This window comes from Acanthopagrus latus, chromosome 11, assembly GCF_904848185.1.
Source record: "Acanthopagrus latus isolate v.2019 chromosome 11, fAcaLat1.1, whole genome shotgun sequence".
Lineage (NCBI taxonomy): Eukaryota > Metazoa > Chordata > Actinopteri > Spariformes > Sparidae > Acanthopagrus > Acanthopagrus latus.
Window position 1 is genome coordinate 24,984,773 of NC_051049.1, and position 20,464 is coordinate 25,005,236.

General features: G+C 41.6%; 1 protein-coding gene across 1 annotated transcript in view; it reads left to right on the plus strand.

The window, feature by feature from the left end:
• LOC119029256 (contactin-associated protein-like 4) overlaps window positions 1-20,464 on the plus strand; it is a 117,895-nt gene that overhangs the window by 25,419 nt on the left and 72,012 nt on the right. The window contains exons 3-4 of the mRNA XM_037115967.1: window positions 13,512-13,705; window positions 19,417-19,564. Coding sequence (XP_036971862.1) covers window positions 13,512-13,705; window positions 19,417-19,564 — 342 coding nt within the window. The remainder of the gene's footprint in view (window positions 1-13,511; window positions 13,706-19,416; window positions 19,565-20,464) is intronic.

Genomic DNA, 20,464 nt, shown 5'->3' on the forward strand with positions numbered 1-20,464 from the left:
ATTTTACTGGATGTGAAAATCTCTTTTTAAAAAGGCATGAGTTGATGGATGTTTCCCCATTTTGCTGCTCATGTGCTCTCCTCCTTCTCCCCCTTTCTCTATCCTTCCATCACAACCTTCGCTCTTTCTTTTCATCATTTCTTGCTGTATAGCCAGGCCGCGTCCCGCCCTGCCACTCTCCTGCTGCCCTCTTTGGCGAGCGTGCTCTGCTGTAATTGTAATATTAATTCGGCCTTTCCGTGGGCCGCCAAGAAAACATTGCGATAACTTCATTCCATCTTATCGCCAAATGTTAATGACAACATTTAACATTTATAGGCAAATGTTAATGGCAGTATTTAACATCTAAACGGTCTCTGTTTTTCAGTGGGCCATACTGATAATTGCACATTAGAACCACTGTAATTACGCTGGAATAGGCTCGGAACACTTCATCAATCCCTGGTAATCATTTTCTGGAAGTACTCATTTAGATTTGAAAAGGGGGATTTTAAACATGAGCAGAGGGCTGTGGGTTGAGATTAACTATGTGAAGGGAACCATAGATGAGGTATTGATCTTTGTGTAAAGTTTATGTGCCACCTCTGCCTCTCCAGGTGCCCATTTAATGCTGCTCTTTAACACCATATCTGGTTTAATTACGCAGCTGCTCTGCTAAAATTCTCTTGGTCTGAGGTGGTTTCTCTCTCCAAGTATAATTTTAAGAGTACATGTCTGATTCCTTACCATACACTTTTCTCATCGTGGGTTTTCATTAATCACTCAGCCTACAGCCTGCAGCCTACAGCAGTCAGATTGTGAGAACAGTGAGATTTTTATGCTGTAAATTTCCAACAGTCTGTCTGTCCAGATGTCTGCTTAACCTACAGCAAGTCACTATAATGAAATATATGATAATAATGAGCCAGCAGTGAGATCTAGCATGGTAGCAAGTTGGATATAAAATGTTACATTACAAACTAGCCATTCTGCTGTCGGCTGGCAATACAGATGTCATCGCACCACCAGACTACAGATCGGCGTATTGTCTAAGACTGTAAGACTCCATGCATTCAGAATAACTACATGGAAAAAAGCTAATATTCTTGCTGGTTGTATGTTTGAACACAAACTGGATCAAAAAACAAACTGCAGGCAGGAGTCTCACAAAAATCTGCACACCGTGGTGAAAAAGCCTAACGATGCCTAGTGGCGGTCTCTCACAGTGCTTTGTTGAGTTTGAATTTAGGAGGAGCTCCCTGTACGATATCAGCTGATCTTTTGTCTGCCTTGCTGATCACCTATGTATGCCGCAATCGGCCCTTTTCTTTGTTTTCCAGATCGGTACGTTTTTCCATGTCCCTGTCTGAAAAGTCGACGTACAGTAATGAGACACCGTTCGTACTTTTGCTTTTCGTTTTGACATTGTTTTTTAGACAGCCATAATTCAATTTCCACGAAGGTCATATATTTCCTTTGGAAGACACATTCATCGTTTAGCCGTAGCGACCTGTTGCTTCTGTATGACATCAACATCTGCTTCGTCTCACATACGTCTCATAAAAATCCCTGTTAACGCCTCGCCTGCAAACTTCATTGATTTGTTCTCTTTTATAAACTCAGCAATCCTCCCTTCCACATTTTGTGTAAATTCGCCAAAGGCAGCATCTCCAGGGGCCGGTCCCATTTTTACTCTGCTGCAGCTGACCCCTAAAACTGCTTTCATCGCTCTGTTACTTTCAAGGTCTTTGTAGTGGATATTAGCTCTCACACACGTGTTCCAGTGGTCTGCTGTGTTGAAATCAGCTCCTTTTAGGACTTGTTTTCTGTTTTCATCTGATGCTTCCCATCTCTGCGATTGTTAATATGGCTGTTTGTTTGCTCCGGTGCTGAGTCACTTTTATATATAGCTGCATATTATCTTCCAGGTTGTCAGAAAAACACCTTAAGCTCCGCCCGAAGTCCACTGCAACTATATGACTCTCCAACTCAAATCACCTTAAAGCCCTTTCAGATTCCCCGAAGCCCACACAGACGCATTTACAAATCTTGACCTGGTAATACTGTCTGTCACTCTACTTCGGCTGTCTCTGTATTACTTTGGGACCCGCTGACTTTGGGAGATTTTCCCTCTGCTAATGGCCTGTATCCTTTTCCCATCTTTGTCTTCTTGTCCCCTTTAGTGTCTTCACCTTTCCGTCACCCAGTACGGTGTAGAACAACAGTGCATCAGTGCTAACCAAACATTACTTTTATTTGGTGCGCACATCTGCTCCCTCCAGTGAAGCCATTGCCCTGACGAGCTGTGTGTCAGCCCTTATTTCCCAGTCGACACTTACGTGGTGGAGACTGGAATTAAAACAGAACGGATAGAAATAATGTGCCGGATGCTGTGGTCTTTTACTGTCTTATTAAGCGGGACGACAGCTGAAGTTAATTCTCCTTGTGGAGAGGGCTCTGTCTAACACCAGGAGGGACTTGTCTAGCTGTAGGTGTGGTGTTACAGAAGCTGGCTGATAGCCCAAAGACTCTCTCTGTGGTCCATCCCCCAGCACAGAGCAGGCTGTGGTTATTGGTTTGTTTCAGCTGCTCATTAATCCACCACTAGGTCTGTGTGTACATTGTGCTAAAATACCAACTACCAGTCTAACGTGGTTATTTTACGCGTAAAGCTCATAGATCTATAAGAGATATCGGTATTGGAATGCATTTTTCTGTCTCTCCTTGTCATCAAAATTGTTCTGTTTGAACTGCATAGGGCCCAATCACACTGCTCAAGATGGACGCATTATCATAAGACCCGCCCTACTCCGAGTGCCTGTTCTCGGCTGTCACTTCCTGGGTCACACCCTCCTGGGTGCCCTGGCTGTCCCGCCGTACAACCAGAGAGAGGGAGGGATTGCTACTGGCTGCTGTATTGTTTTGTGATTGTACATAGTCCTGGTATTCATTACGAAAGATGATTCGTGGCTAATTTTTACACATGCGTAGGTTGGCTGTTTTTATTTTAGTATAGAGAACAGCAGAAGTACCTTAAGTAAAAAGTAAAAACAGACTGTTCACAAATTATAAAGGCTGTATACGTCACATTTATTATTATTATTATTATTATTATTATTATTATTATTATTATTATTATTATTAAAGGACATTGTTCAGGTCATCTTTTCTTTTAAATATGGTGATAAATATCATTCTGCGGACTACGCTTCATGATGATATCTTGTTGTGAATTTTTCCTTGTCATTGATAGGACACTTGCAATGCAATCTAATCAAAGGTTTTAGGCTATATGAACAGGAAGTCACTGTAGTGTACCAAACTATAATGTGTATAACTGTAAAAGCACTACAGCAGCACTACAGTCCACCCTGTCACTGGTGACACATCATGTTTTTATATCTCACAACGCAACAGTTCAACTTTTCTTAGTCTAAAGTTAAGCATCAAAACAATAAAGCTGAGTGAAACTGGAGAAAAGATGACAGAAATGACAGTTCAAGTAGCCTACGTATGTGAATCTTGCAAATCACTGAGCGTTCCACAATGTGCATGTGCAAAATGTTTCAAAATAAAATGTAAAAAAGAAAATGAAGGGTTTCTGTCCACTGAAACAGTAGAGGGCTTTTAGTTTGAAACAGATACAGAAAGTATTGAGTTTGTATCAGTATTGTAATGGGGTAACTTAAACAGGGCCAACAGGAGCAGCGGGTCAAAACAAAGCTTCGCACTTCAAACTACAAGAACAGTGTGTAACACTAATGAGCTGCAGCACATCCTGTAGCGACTCGTTACACAGAAGAGATCTCTCCTATCAGACATAGTCTGAACAGTATTGGTGGCACGGTGTGCACAACTCTTAACTGTAGTACGACATAACAGGAGAACAGCACTGCACTACCTGTGGAGCTGAGCAAATTGGGTCTCCCAGTTTGGTTGGCACACAATCAAACTGGCTGGAGCTTGTACACTGAACTGGTGCCTAACTCTTCATCTAGTAAACTCTTACAGTACCTTATGCTGAAGCTGCTTGAGCTCTTGGTCTGGTTTACAGCACTGTGTTGAAAACAGAGAGGTCCAGAGCTTGCTCAAAGCATTAAGCTGAGAAACTGAAGATCCCCCACGAAAGAACAAACAATGAAAACAAATGCATCATTTGACTTTTAAGTATTAGTCCCATGCATGTATACATGTGCTATACGCAAAAGGGTTAAATGTTGATCCAAGTTTCTCAGCTGAATTCTGCTCCACTTTCAAACTAATTCCAGTGGCCTTTCCCATTTGGGTACAAGGTTGCAGATTCTTATTTTGAACGATGTTGGGCACTAAGATGCTGCTCTTATCCAGAGAAAAACCAGGCCCACTTGTGAAACACTTTCTGGTGGCCATGAAGTGGCTGCTGTGGGAGCTGAACTTGTTATCTATGAGTTTCTGTTCCATCTCCACCCCTGCTGCCATAAAAAAGTCATAATCCAGCCCTGACACCGCATGTCCTTGGCCTGTGTCCTAACACTGTGCCAGGAGGAAGCGTCCAAAATAACATTCCCTTTGAAGCTTTCATACTAGCCCAAATAAATCCATGTATGATTCGCAGCAATGGCACATATTTACTTGTTTGGAGCAATGCACTGATTTTAAAGGGGACTTGTTGGAAAACTGAAGTCAGTGAGAACATAGACACCAAAATCCTCCACGAACGCTCAGCAGATAAGCACCAGATGGACTCTTTAGTAAACGAAAACAGTTTGCTCTATCAACCTGTGGTTGAATACATTTTAATAATAAAATGCTCAATACTGTAATTTAGCTACTTTTCTTTAAAAAAAAAATCTGTTTCTGTTGAACAACCTCGCACTAATCAAACTTGTATTGATTTCAGCTCCCATCGACCAGCGCACAAGCATCCTCTGAAAACTAGAAGGTCACACTCCAAAGCATGTGGTTAGAGACATTTCCCTGTGAAATCAGGCCTATAATTCAAAACAGGAAACAGACTGAAAGTGTCTGAGCACAGAGTATTAAAGATAATTTATTAGCATTCAGAATCAATCAGACGCTACTGTCAACTTTGGACCATTTAATAATGTAAATAAAAAGATTTATGGTTACGTTTGGACAACATTTAACATTTGAATGAGAAAATGTCTATATGGTATTTGTGAAAGCAGACTGTGTGTATTACTGTATTGTCACTAGAAACCCATGTTGTTTGTGAGCAAATTGCAATATTATGTTAGACGAGCCAACCATCACTTTAGATTAATTTCTTACAAATAAGTCTGTTTCCTACTCGACTTTAACAACGCTGTCTTTTAAAATTACATTTCTATACTAATTTGCAACAGCAAACACAGTTTTAGAGAGCTGTAATGCAACTGGAATTACACTTTTTATCAACATAATTAGGAAATTAATTTTTAATAATATCTGCTACATTAAATAATGTTTGTACTAAGTGTATTTGCAAAACAATGTTTGCTTTGAGAAAATAAAGCATGATTAATGTACTTTTTACAATTCCATTCAGGCACTCGCATTACTTGGTTAAGGTTGGGGGAAGACCAGAATTAATTTTCAAGTAAAAACAAAGGGAGAGGGAACAACATTTGGTGAATCTGCAGCAACGTGTGAAAATAATTGTATTAAGGAAAGTTTTGCCGACCGCTGTTCATCGATGCATCATGCACATATGGCTCAGCTGGTCCTGGCGAGATTCCACACTACTCTCAGCTGGAGCCCTTTTAAAGAGGTGCTGAGGGTGCTCTAGCACCTCCATCTCCAGGTGGCTGAGATAAATCATGGATACTGTAATTTTTATGTCACATTACACCCCACCTCTCCCAGTGCCTGTCACCTGCAATATCTTTCGCTTTAACTATTGCGAGCAGCACAGGCTTTCCAGATGGTTTCCCATAATATCTACCATAGTGTCCCACAGTAATTACTCTGTATTGATCTGTTGTGGCAGAAAGGTTTGGACCAGATTCAGTGTCTCTTGCTTGGACAAAATGAAATTTAAATGCAGTTTTAAACCCACAGTGACATTTCTTGATGATGCCTTTTGATACTGCCGTGCTGTCTCACTGACAGGATGTCGAGAAGCCGGCAAGTTGTGAGATTGTCTCCAAAGTTTCTTTGAGAAGAGAGGTTGTTTTACCTGCTCACTATCCCCAGGTTACAGTGGAACAAAAGGAATAACAATCTTTGAAGAAAAAAAAACAAAATGACGAAGAGGCAGAGTGTTAAAATCAGAAGTAAAACAAGAATGTGATGCTCCACTTATCTTGTTCCTTTTTTTTTCGGTAATAAAGTAGGTAGCCTGTCTTGGAGGCGGTGCATGGTTGTCGTGGAAGCACCTGAACCTGGTGCACCCACTTTAAAAGCCCTGCCTCTCATATCCAGACCAAGGTCGTGACAAGAGACAGGGAAATTTACTCAATGGAGAGCGCTCCAGTGTTGGTGAGAGTTGTTTTCCACATTCATATGTGTTAACCTTTACCGCCGGGACTTGACACAATGTAAAACTGTCTTTCTTTCTGCTAGATCTGAAACCTACCTTGTTATTGGAACAACCAGGTGCTTTCATAGCACTGAGATCAGTGTTTCTCGGGCAAACTGGGATTGCCACAGTTGCATTTTGCTTACGATGGTAGCCAGGCTGCCAGTGGTGAACATTAATACCACAGGGAAATTCCAAGTGGGGGAAGTTGAAAAGTTGTCTTTTTCCACTTAAAGAAAATGAAAACAGAAAAGAGCCCACATGGAAAAATCCGGTGCCTGTTCCTCTGAGTATAGGGGGCTGTCTTGCCTTGCAAATGAGTTTTTTTTTTGGGGGGGGGGACAGAGACAGCTGTTCTCATAGGACATAATAAAGTGTTTTTCTGGAGCTAAAATGATCCACCGCCTCCTTGTATCACTGATACGTAATGTTTAATAGTGAAACAGCTCTTCATGGTTGAGTGTAGTGTTTAAGGGCACTTAAATTTGTAGGTTTATTCCAAGTGTGTGGAGGAGCATCATTCGCACACGCTTCTCCTGTGGTTAAATGAGCCCTCAGCCCACTTCTCCCACCTCCGACCAGCGCCGCCCCTGACTGAAGGTGTTTTGTCGGTTGGTCTTTTGATGCGGTTGACCCCAGAAGCCACGGCCTCCCGATTGGCTATTCACGGTGGTAATGTGCCGATTTGAATGTCCAGCGGAGCGGTGATGCACCGTTCCTGACCTGGTTTTAACCTCAATTACCGTTCCTGAGTGAAGAGAGCGCTTCGTCGTTACAGACAGTCAGGTAGAGAAAACAAGGAGATGTGCTGGATCAGAGCTGAAAGGCATGTGAGACAGAAACTATTGTTTTGGCGATCAAACAAGCGATGTGTGACTAACACGGTGGATTTAGGGGAATGATGTTTCCCGCACCGACACTCCGCTCTCTTCTGTTTGGGCTCTTTCTGTTTCCCCCTCCAGTTCCTAATGAGCTGAGGTATCTTTGTAGACTTTGTTTCCCTCCTCGCCCTCTCTTCCAAAATCCTCCTCCGCCATCCTGTATAGATGTCAGTTTATCTGTCCCTCTCTTTCTTTTTCTCTCTCTCCCCGTCACTCTTTCGCCCTCTTTTGTTCCTTTGTCTGCGCTCTTCACTTCTTTTCTCTCCAGTCCGCCGGTAATGAGTAAAGGTCAGCGTGTCAGCTCTCTCCTGTTGTGCTGTCAGTGTGAATGCCTGTTACCGTGGTACTTATTAGCTCTGGCCTTTGGCTGCTGCCCTAACGAGCCGGCAGCACAGCACTGCAACAGCTGGTGGAGGGGAAAAAAAAAACAGAAGCGAGAGGAAAAAAGATGACCTCATACACAAATAATTCAACCCAAAAGATCCCACGTCCATCTATAAATATCAAGATCAAAATATGGAAATGTGTTGGATTTGGAACACGTATTAGTGTGCAACATTTGGTAATTTGAATAATCCACGCAGAGAAATCATGTTGGTGTGAAAGTCACTATGACATGAAGTGTCTTGATAACTTTCAAAGGGACAAGATAACAGAACGATGCAGTTGGACGAAAAGTGTTTCCTTCCTGCAGACAGTTGATTTACATTGCAAAAGCTTATGAGCGCATTGTAATTCTAATAATTCTACCAATACATTTTTACAGGTATAAGAAAGGTGTAAAAATTCTGTATTCAAGTGTCTAAAAAAAATGACAAGACCTTTGTCATATATTTTGTTGAGTTGTGTACTTATTTCAGCCTAAATGTTTCCAAGAGAAATCTGTGGATTTATTGTAGGGAGACTTAATTTACTGTACTTTAACTGTAAGCTAGAGAGCTACATCGAGCACAGGGAGATGTGTGTCTAAACTCAGCACTGACCAGCGACTCCGGTTCTCTCTCTGCTTTGTCCTGTCTCCACTCTGTAACGTTGTTCGTGTAACGTCCCCCTCCAGCTCCAGCTAGCAGTCAACATTTCAGGACACAAACATCCAACAGCTTTGGATGTCAGCTTCGTCGACCACTGCTGGAGTCGGGTTGATAAACATGAGTGAAGATTTACCCACTTTTTATCCCATCTCAAAAGTTACTAGGTAATCTCTGAGCTCTTTTCAAGGATCAGAGGAGAATCCGATGTGACTCTGGGTGTTTATTCCTCCTGAAGGTCTGGCTCTGCGCCAGACTCTTTCCTCCAGAGCCGGCTGGTCAAAGGTGTTACTAACAACATGCCAGTATACATTTTAACATTTACACCTGTGACATGTAAAAATGGCTCACATCCATAAAAGAAACGTAAAGTTTTTATTGATGGTGGCACCAGAAGTTCTGTCGTCCTTTCCACATATATCCAGCATGGTTTGTAGGGTAACAGAGAAGAGCAAACGCTACATTTTCATGTTCATAAATATTATAATTTCTGCTTAATCGTTGCCAAAGTGGTTTCCTTAGTCACCTAGTGTTTGCATGAATAAATTAATTAGACCACATTATTTGCAGTAAGTATACATTATGCTTCATATGCATGGACAAGGATATCATCATTTTTCTTTGCCTCACTGTTGTTAAACTGCTACTGCTACATCATTTTTGAGCTGCTATGATTCACTGAGCTAAATACCTAGTTTAGATGTTAACATTCATCCTAGCATGTTAGCTTCATGACACGGTCATGGTAATTTGGTGATGATTGAACCACGAGAATCTGAGTTCAGTCAACCATTATCCCAGCATAATGTCATTAAAAGACATTAAGATCGGATGTTCTCTCGCTGCAACAACAACCATTTTTTTTATCATTTAATTTGACAATTATGTTTTCAATTTGCTTGCAATTTGCTTGCAACAGTCCAAAAACCCAAACATATTCAATCCCCTGTGATGTATTACAAAGGAAACCTACAAACGTCACAAGTGAGAAGTTGAAACCAGAATGTGTTTGTCATTTTTCCTTGAGAAATGATGGATACTTGCTCACTGGGACCTTTTTTTTAAAAATGTTTCTTTTTACTGGAAGTCACAGCAGGGCTGAGCAAAAAAAGGTGTGCACTCGTTGAGACATTTCACTCTATTCAACCTGACCTTAATAACAGCTGCAATGCTCCATGGGTAAAATCTGTGCAACAGCACATGACGTGGAACAGTCCTGATGGGCGTCATGGTGGGTTCTGTTACTCCAGCAGTAGCTTAAAGGAGCCTTTTAAAAGATGTGATGAGTTGAGGGGAATGCGTCCACGTCAGGCGGCGTCTGAAGTGTGAGGTATTGATTTGTAATTGGCCTCCTGTCAGCATCACCTTAGCAACACAGTCACAAGTGCTCTTCAGACTGGCTGTTTTATCATGCGTGATTGTGTGTGTGTGTGTGTGTGTGTGTGTGTGTGTCCGTGCTCTATAGTGGAGAAATCCCTCCATCTGCTGTTTGGGCGCCATGGATTTGCTTTGCCCTGAGTCAGCACTTTTTATGAGACATGTACACTCACACGCACACACATGCACGTGCACGTGCGCACACACACCCCTTTCAGTATTAAGTGTTGTTATCTTGTTGCAGCCTTTTCCATCACATCCGATGTTTCTTTATGATCAGGTTCTGCCATAGCTTTTGATTCTTTCTCACTTGCTATTTCTCTCCCTCTCATTTACACACACACACACATACACACACACACACACACACACACACATACACATTTCTATGAGTATTTGCTCAAATGAAATTGAGGCTGGTGAATTTGGCCAATGGTTCACTGGCGCCAGCAGCGTGAATAATGACACCGTTTGTCCCCCGACTTTCAGGTGTGGTTTTACAGTCAAAATATGTCAGTGATGCCATGATATGTTGGCAATGATGTCGTAGCTTATGGCGTCAAAAATGCCCCCACATAAACCAGTGTTACTAGTGAGAAAGTTTTACGATGCCACTAAAAGCTGTCTGTTGTTTTTGTTGCCACAGGACAGAAATGATAAGTCTGCGTTTCTGAAGCGTTACCACAGAATCTTCTTGCTTTTAGCCGCAGCAGAGGTGGTCCACGCTGTGAGACGTCTGCTACCGGCTATGAAACAGGCTGAAGTAAATCACAGAGGAGTAAGGAAAGCTCACATATGCAGTGACGTTAATTGGTTGATGGACTGTATTCTCTGTTTCGTTTTGTGGTTTAATTTTGCTTGCGGTGCAAAATGTTACCAGAACCCTGCCTGCACCTTCAGGCTGTCATAATGATAACTACCCAAACAATACAACAGCAGCAGTTTCCCCAGGAGAGGGTGTCAGGACTGCCTCTGTCCCACTTTACTTCTTCTGCTGTCTCTTCTTTCCTTGCGTGACACAAACCACATGGCCCTCCCTCATCTCACCTCCTCCTACCCTCTGACTCCCTGCAGCAGGTTCAGCATCCCTCAGTAAAAACACATCCCACCAGTGTCTGGTACACCTCAGGATTGAGTTGACTAAAGTCCTGAAACTCTATCGCTTACTTCCTGTTTGTTGCCGGACTTCTCAGTGAGGTTAATTCAGAACTGAGACCTTTCTTTTTTTTCAAATCGAGCCACTCCGTTGCTTGCTTGGCTTTTTGCTGAGCCGTAAGTTTTAAATACCACGCTCGTTTAGTTCACGTCTCAGAAGGACGACTGTGCCAGAAGATTAAATCAGACATTTGAGCTTAGGACATTAACCGGACACAATCAAGATAATGTACAGCAGGAAGTGGGGTTTGTGTTTAAATGCAAGTGAAGAGAGTGACAATCAAGTTGGGAAATCAGATTTGGCATCACGCAACTCTTTCCATGAGAGTCACTTTGCAGAGGCCTGTTTTCACATTGACATTAATGCTCATTTTCTGTTCATGTGTGTTAAAAAAAAAGCTATGATTCAATCTCTTAAGTCAACAAACAAAAAAAGGTTCAAGCAGAGTAAAAGTTTTTACAGGCATACTTTTGAAAGCTGTCTGCTGATGTAAATGAACCTGTGTTCTTAAGATTGAGGTGGTGTGTTTTGGAATGACTTAACTGAATTTTACTTTTAGGTCTGCAACTAGCAATTATTTTCATCACTGATTAATCTGCCAATTATTTTCACTGTTAATCAATTAGGAGTTCAGTCTATAAAATGTCAAAAAACGAATTGTGAAAAATGCTCATCACACTTTCCAGGGGACCAAAGTGACGTCTTCACATTGCTTCTAATTCAGTCAACCCAGATACTCTTCATTTACTGTCATAGATGAAAAAACAGCAAATCCTCACACATGGGAAACTAAACAGCAGAAAATATTTGACATTTTTACTTGAAAAGCAGCTCTTGTTTTCATCTTGGCCTGTCAGGAAATCAGAGTTAACACAGTGTTTATTCATAACATTTGTGCATTTTATTCAGAAAATTACACATTAGAAATGACTAGTCAAATGAAATGATGATATGACATGTAACAAGCGGTGATATGAATCAGAAAATCAATTTCAAAGTCAAAGGCATGACTACACTGATACGCGGACCTCTGGTTTGATGTAGATGTACTGTGTACAGATTGATTTCAAAGTTGTGAAGCTGCTTCATCACAGCATCTTCAAACACTTGTTAAAGTTCAAAGGTCAGCGCAATACTCTCACGAGATGCGGCACTGAAACGTAAGCGTAACGCTGCCGATGGAAACAAAATCAACATGTCCAACAACAGCGACAAGATTAACAGAACACATATCAAATCTAGAATCAAAAGTCTTGGATGGAAAGCTGGACAAAAGGAGCTGTTCGTAAGCTCTGCACGACAGCGTTTTAATTCACCTACTGAAATTATGTACTTAATTTAACCATACTGCACACTGTTCACTGTCTACTGACAGATGTTGCACAGTGCACACTGTTAAGTTAATCCAACTTCTGAGTTTGTTGTCAGTGGTAAACGTTTGTCTGATTGTTAATCGCTGTGATTTCTTACACAGCCATTATTAACGAAGAAACAGACAGTCAGGGGCATCCAGGCCAGAGAGGCCCAACAGACCCTGCTTATGGAGATTCACACCCCCTATTTAATACATATAAGGTGGCATCAGTAATATTCACCTTGTTTATTTCCATAAGGGTTTGCCATGGCAGTGACAGACATCCTACAGGGGTTGTGCGGTGAACACAGTGCGTGTTAATCTCATACATCCCTGAACGTCCTCTCCAGCTGCTGCAACAGCTGTCGCCAGGACAGAATGGGAGCATGTTACCCTGAAAAACATAGGAGGGGTGTCAGCTCCAAATCACTGTCTAAAAAAAAAAAAAAAAATCACTGCAGCTCGGTGATTAAGGTCACACCAGCATGGAAATGTGAGCGAAACAAACTATTAAAGGATTTCTTAGCACATTCCACTCACCCTCTGTGCCTCGTCACCTTGTAGCCTCATAAAAAAGCGGAGCAGATGCATTAAACGGCAGGACACATCCTGACACTTAGCAGTGTAGAGTCATCAAATTGCTTTAAATATCATCCCGCTGCTTCACAGTCTAATTCATTCCCTTCAAGTGTTTGTGACTCAAATATATCCCACTTAATGTCTCAGATTATGAGGATTTTATTTATCATCATGGAACCAGAGGAAATGGTTGATATATTGCAGGGTTTTAAATCTGGGAGAATATAAGTGGACTCATATCAAAGGTGGAGGTAATGTGAACTATGTTTATACTGCAGGGTTCTCTTTGGCATTCCTGTCACCCGCAAACTTCTCATGACTAATTGCTGGACATAAATCAAACTTACAAACAAGCAGTTTGCATTCATATCCAAACTGGGAGATTTATTATTGGCCGCCGTCGCAGCACGGAGCGTCGACTCCAGACCATAAATTTATAGTTTTAAAGTTTCATTTCACGCAGATTAAAATGTAATGAGTCACATTTCATTTCAACAGTTTGTCTCTGAAACCTCACTCTCCGATCTGACACCTCTCCTCCATCGCAGACACAGAAATAAACGTGCACACACACGCACACACACGCACACACACACACAGATGTATCGTAATCTGAAGTGAAAGGTCATTTAAAACACACTCTCTGTCCCCTGTGCAGGAGCTGGTGGTTGGTCTCCCCTCGTCTCAGACAGGTACCAGTGGCTGGAGGTGGATCTGGGGAGGCGGACCCAAATCACTGCCGTCGCCACGCAGGGACGCTACGGCAGCTCCGATTGGCTGACGGGTTACCTGTTGATGTTCAGCGACACGGGACACAACTGGAGGCAACACCGGCAGGAAGACAGCTTAGGGGTAACTAGAAAAAAAAACATGAAATGTACGACTAATTTGCTTCTTAGAGTCAAGTTAAAGCCGCATCATGTAGAAATTGGCATTTTTTTTAATGCTGCCTTGAATACTTATCTTATCAACACAATGAATAAATATTGTTTACCGTTGCTGTTACCAATAGTATGTTCATGTGGTGTCAGAATAATTGGCATTCGGGAATAATCCAACTGGTTAAATTCACATGAACCACCCTTCAAGTCAGAGCAACAACTCGGAAAGAGAGAAAATCTTCATACCCAAGTTGCACATTTGTGAAATATTTTTTATGTCTTAAATGTTCCGTGTCCTTTGCGCTCCCTCGTCACATGAATGCTGGAAACAGCGGTTAACGTGTTGGGGGTTTGGACGTACAACAGATTACCTGTCGAGTTCAGGCTTCGTTACAACTCTGTTCAGGCTCAAGTTCCGCACAACAAAACCATACTGAATTCCTTAAAATAGCACTGCCTCCTTTTCCTCACTTGAGAATGCTGAATATGAGACCAGGATTCACTTCCAGTCTATTTGTGACTTCACATATCATGCCTCTTAAAGTCAGGAGACACATACCAGGAAACAGTCTTTTTATAACTCACACAAATCCTTACGCTTGCCCATTTTTCGTGCTTCTAACACATCAAATTTGAGGACAACATGTTCACTTGCTCCATAACATACCCCACCCACTAACAGGTGCCAAGATGACGAGATAATCAGTGTTATTCACTTCGCCTGTCAGTGGTCGTGATGTTATGCTTCAGTGAAATCACGTATTTATCACAATAAACATGAACCAATTTGAATAATACTTAACTAGTACAAAGTATTCTCAGATGCTGTTCAGAGTGTGAGATACCTTTTAACTGTTGATGTTTAATGCATGGTCAATAGCCAGCCTTCAGTCGAAGGGGTTTTGTTCTGTTCTGCTCAGTGGTCATGGTCTCCTCTCTTGACCTGGGCCTGCTGCGGTCTTGTGCTTTTTGCCGTACGGCAGGATTTTCATTGGTCCATTTGTGATGGGTAGTGTTGGGAATGTTACTTTTAAAAAGTAATTACTTATAGTTACTGCTTACTTCTCCCAAAAAGTGACTGAGTTTGTAACTGAATTACTCCACTATTAAAGTAACTAGTTACCAAAGAAAGTAACTTTTTTTCTTCCCCCTTTTGAGCTCGGCATTTATTTTAGTGTAGTCGGCATCAGTGTATTTAGAAAATGTCTTCCTGCATGGTGGACCGGCACCTGCTCTCCACAGTATTTTGCCAAGTGTGTGCCAGCTGTTGATAATGGGAGCATGTTCTCAGCAACATATCTGCCCATCATTGCATTCAGCTCAGTCTGTGTCACAAGTTTTTGTGAGGCTGGAGCAGTGTGTAAACTGAGCACTGCCTCTGATTGGCTTACGAACTCGTACTCTACTTTAGCCAATCATCATCACTTATGCGGTTGTCTTGTCATTCCGCCCCCTTCCCGAGGCTGAGAGTCAGGCCAGATGGCAACAGCGTCAATGTGTAGTTTCAGTTTATAATGTGCCATATTTAATTGTTGGTAACGGTAACAATGTTGGAAATAGTAATTATTTAGATTACCCATTACTGAAAACAGTAACACCGTTACTAGTAACACCGTTTATTTTAACGCTGTTATTAGCCTTGATGATTAAAAACAAATGCAGATGAAAGGTTTGGATATTAATTCAGTAGTCAACTATCATTCTAAATGTAGCTAAGTAGATTACATTCATTTAAAGTATACTTATGAGTCCAATTGCAGACCTGAAAAGTGCCCTGCCAAAATTGATTGAATTTTAAGAATTTTCTTGAAATTTGGCACAAATGTCCACTTTGATCTCAAGGATAAACTGATTAGACTCTGGTGGCTGAACATCAAGGTCATTGTGACATAACAAAACTTGTTTTTGCCCACAGCTCAGTAATTCACAAGTTAACTATGATGTTTTATATCCAAAGGTCAGGTCAAAGGTCATCTTCACTGTGACATCATAATAATCTTCTCTTTTCATTATTCAGCATCATAATTGAAATTCCTTCAAAGTTTTCCACTACTGTTATGATGTGAGTCTGAACAGACATGAATATAAACTGCAGTTTGACTGCTTGGTGGAGGTGCACAACTGCAAGTCAGTAATTACCATTTTGAAGCATATCCTTTCAAGACATCACATCATTTATTTTACTGTGAAAGATCAACTTGCAGTAGTTCAAAACATTTTAAACACATTTTGCTTTTTCTCCCAGCTGCTGTCCTTTAATACAAAAGACAGAAACATGTTTTTGTGATGATGAAGATGAAGTAACACAAGAAGTTATTAAAGCAGAAACAACAAAACTAACAAGAAAGACCAGGAAATATCTGCTGATACCATCTCAAACAGTTTCAAGTCTCAAAGCAATTTTGGCTTTGTGCCGAAACTAATTAAAACCAATCCGCCGCCTGGTGAAAAGTTATCCAAAAACTGAAAATATCCTGTAATCATCCAGTGTACACTGTCAACATCAGTGGGTTGAGTTATATATATATAAAAAAAAAAGTTCATTCATAATGACAACTTGACATACTTTACCAGCTATGACGACAGTCACGGAGGGAGCGCGGCTCAAAAATCAGGTTCACTGAAGTTAAAATACATTTGGCCTCACTGTCATAGGTGTGATTTACATTTCTGTGTGGACTGGTACTGCCTGCAGCGTCAAGGCTGCTCACCAGGAGCCTTTCACTCTTTATTAATAATGGATGGAACAATGAAAGGAGCCTGGGCACGGCTCTGTCGACTGCACAGAGCTGCTGTCACACAGTTAAACCTCCACTGACAGGAGGCTGGTGCTGTTGTTGAAAAGACTGCCGGGCGTCCAAGAAGTCGCAGCTTTGATTCCTGCCGCAGCGAGCGTGTCCATCAACAGTCTCTAAACAAGTCGCCGATGGAACACTTGCCAGCCCCGTTGTTGCGAGGCAGTCTTGATAAGAGTGTCGACTCAGTGCCTGAAATGTAAATGTGAGAGAGATCTGAATTTGACATGCACGTGGTGAATTAAACATTCTGTGGTGCGGCTCGTGCTCATGTATGAAGTCTTTCCAGCGGACTGGGGCGATGTTCACAGCCGAGGCACTTTATTCGGCCCCCTGGTCGCTTCGTGTCTGAACATGTCCCGCAGTCTTTCATTTTCACTCTCAAAATCATTCTGTTCCAGCAGTTTAAAAGCTTCTTTCAAGCTAGGGTCCATTCCAAGTTGTTGTAAAGAGAAAGAATACTAGACTGCAAAATGACTGATCACCACCAAGACAGTGTCAGAATGACTGGAAGCCATACAGATTCAGAGACAGTCAAGCATCCCCCCTTTCCTTTCTGGAAAGTCGGTGCACCCTTCTTGTTACAGCGGCAGCCTGGAGAGCAGCCTTTGATTCCCGTTTGACAGGATGCGATTTTCTCACAGTGAAGGATGCAAAATCTCTGAAGCCCGGGAGTCATCACTAAAAGGACAGAACAGGCTCTGACTCCTTGCAGCTTAAAAACTTGTTGATTTGACACTCAGCATGAAAGGTGATAAACCCAGATCAGCTCTCGGAGTGTTTATGAAGCTCCATATATTAGTCAGGCCAGCTTAGTGTGTCAGTTAAGGAGGAGATTTGACTGCAAAAACAGCTGTAGAAGTCACAGCTCCTCAATGACTTCTCAGCTTAGAGGATGTGTCTCTCACAATCTGGAAAGTAAATGAGTACATTTACTCGATTACTGTACACGATGCTAGAATTTCTAACTTCCTTGAAAAATCTAGATATTTGATACATGGGGGAATATTGCCACAAGGCTGAGGGATTAAAAGTTTACATTTCTATTAAAAGATGAATATGTCATGACTCACACTAATAAGCTATTTAATTTCAAGACTAGGACTATGACTAAATCTAACATAGCTGCTAAAATGAACACTGGTACACACCCATTGTAAAATCTGGATCTGATGTACCCCGATACATCAACTGCAATAGTTTGTAAACCATTCGAACTGTCAAAATGACCATTTAGGGTGGGTCTGAGCTCATTTCGTGATGATTTCCTATGATTTCATATGGGAAATTTCTTATTGGAAATACTCCCCAGAAGGCTAGTTGTATAGCTGCGCTTGCAAAGAACTATGTCACGAGTGACAAGAGATTGCTCATGAACTGTTCAAGATAGCAAAATGTGCATTTAGGGCCACTAAAGTCCCAAACTGGGTGACTCATTTAAACTTTGAATCACTGCTCTATGTTAAGGCATGGCGAGGCAACAAAGCCCCAAAGAGGGGTGGGATTGAGCTCAGTTCAAGATGACCTCCCATTACTTCTTATAGGAACATCATTCACATTTTTCTGCAATTCCTGCAAAAAGTGTTGGCGAGTCGCTACAAAAGGTCATGCCACACTTGTCCTATTGATTCCGCTATTTTGGTAATTTGCCGCAAAAGCTGCAGGACTAGTTATATGTTGAAAAAGTCACACAGATCCATCTGTAATGACACATATTTAGAGTAGCGTTCTACATCAGGCACTCTAAATCATCTTTTCTTTCTTGCAACAGCCACATCAGACTCATGAAAGCATGTTGATGCCTTAATAGATGCCCTAAATAATGTATTTTTGCACTGTTGCGATACGTTTACTAAAGTAAGGCACTCCAGCACTTCTCCCAACACTGTTCTTGATTTTCACTCATGCCCTCCCTCCTCCCCTTCCTCCTCCTCATCGCATTTTCTATCCTCCCCTCTCTCCTTGACTGAGGTCTTGTCAGAGGCTACTCATATTTCAAAACATGCTCGGGGACGTAAATGAGATGCCACTCTCCTCAGCCTCCTCAGCAGGAAACAGAGGCGTTTGTTGAGCTTAACGCTTCGCTGCCCAGCCGGCTCAGCTTCTTCAAAGCGCTGAAGACGCCACTGAGATCACAATTATGCGGCGGCAGGGAAGCCAATTTCCCTCACACAGACACATCAGTACATGACACACACTCTCAAGTAGGTAAGACAGACACAAGCAGACGCACATGCACTCAAACACATGCACGCACAAACCACAGCTGCAGCTTGGCTTTTTTTTTTTTTTTTATCCCCCCCTCGTCAGTGTTAATGCTGCTCCGTGTGTACTATTTGTGTGTCAACTAGAGAATCCCACCAGATTCTCACAGGCAGCTGATTGGGAAAGTGGAGGCCATTAGTCTTTTTAAAGGGGCTTGGTACGGAGACAGAATAGGTCCCCGAGTTATTGATCACCAGACAAAGAGAGGGGAGGGACGTTATCTGCAGGTAGGATCAATGACCCCTTGAAAAATGCAGAAAGACCAGTGAGGTTGGGGAGAGTTTTTCCCTGCACTCCAAATGTAAATTCCAGCAAAAACAGGTGCATCTCCTTCTTTAAAACATCATTACATTGCAAACATGAGACTGAATAGAAGATGAGGGCAGAAGAAAGTAGCTTTTAGCGTCTAAGACAGCCAGGAGACTTCAAAAGAGAATATGTTCCCTGAGTAAACAGCATATTTGTGGGTATCAAAGTACAAATAAACAGACCCTCTGTTCCTGTCTAAGGTGCTCCCAGGAGCGATTTACTCCATCAGATGTTGACTGCTGTAGTAAAACATGGATGGTTGGATGTTGGAATTAGGATATCTAAAATACTGTATGTTGTCGTGTTGCTTCAGGCTTTTCCAGGAAACAGTAATGCAGACACGGTGGTCCAATACAAACTGAAACAGCCCGTGATAGCCCGCTACCTCCGCCTGATTCCTCTTGACTGGAACCCCACTGGGAGGATTGGACTCAGACTGGAGATATATGGATGTCAATATAGTAAGTCCGCCCTCTGTGTTTTTGACTGTGTCAGCTGGAACTGGTGCAAATCCTGAAAAAGATGAAGATGTAAACATGAAGTTGTGTAATTGGATGTTCAGCCTTTGTTGTTCAGGTCAGGGATTCAGAGAAAAAAGATCCCTGGTTTCACTGTTTCATGGTTGTAATGCATTCTTCCCGGACTGTAAGAATGGTAAATGAAAATAAACGAAAAAGAATATTTCACAGCAGTATGGCTGTTTATAATCACGATTATATATAATTTTGTCTCCCAGCAACATTTCATTTTATGCTTTTGTTTTTAACAGTTGCTGTCCTAGGAAACAGAAATATCATAGTAACCAAATAGTGCAACACAAAATAACAAATACAAATAAAGAAAACTGAAGGTGCTGGACCTTTGGTAGGGTTATAACTTTTTTAATGCAAGTTTTGCTGTTTGGAAATTCGTCTTCTTGAACGACCCCCTGGCCATTGTCAATTGTGTATCCAGATTCTTCCTTACTGATGACTCAAGAGATTCACTGATTTAATTTACCTGAACTTGTTGCTGAAAGACGTTTTAAGATGACACACCAGGTTTGTTTGTTCTGGCTGCAGCAGAAATTGTCTATATTTGTTTATATGTTTCTTTTTGAGAACAGAAACACTCTATGTTGGTTCGCCTTCACGTTTACAACACGGTAACATTTTAAATGGCGTTTAATGGTGGTATTGGTTATTTGCTGCACCCCTAGTTCAGGCTCATTTACATTACAGCATTCATTATTGCAATAAATGTAAAAATGTGAGACACATTAATTATTTTAAGACATTTAGGCATTCATTGGCATAGAGCAATTCCGCTACATGGTACAATTTAACTAGCAATGATGTTTTTGAGACTTTCATTTTACTTTT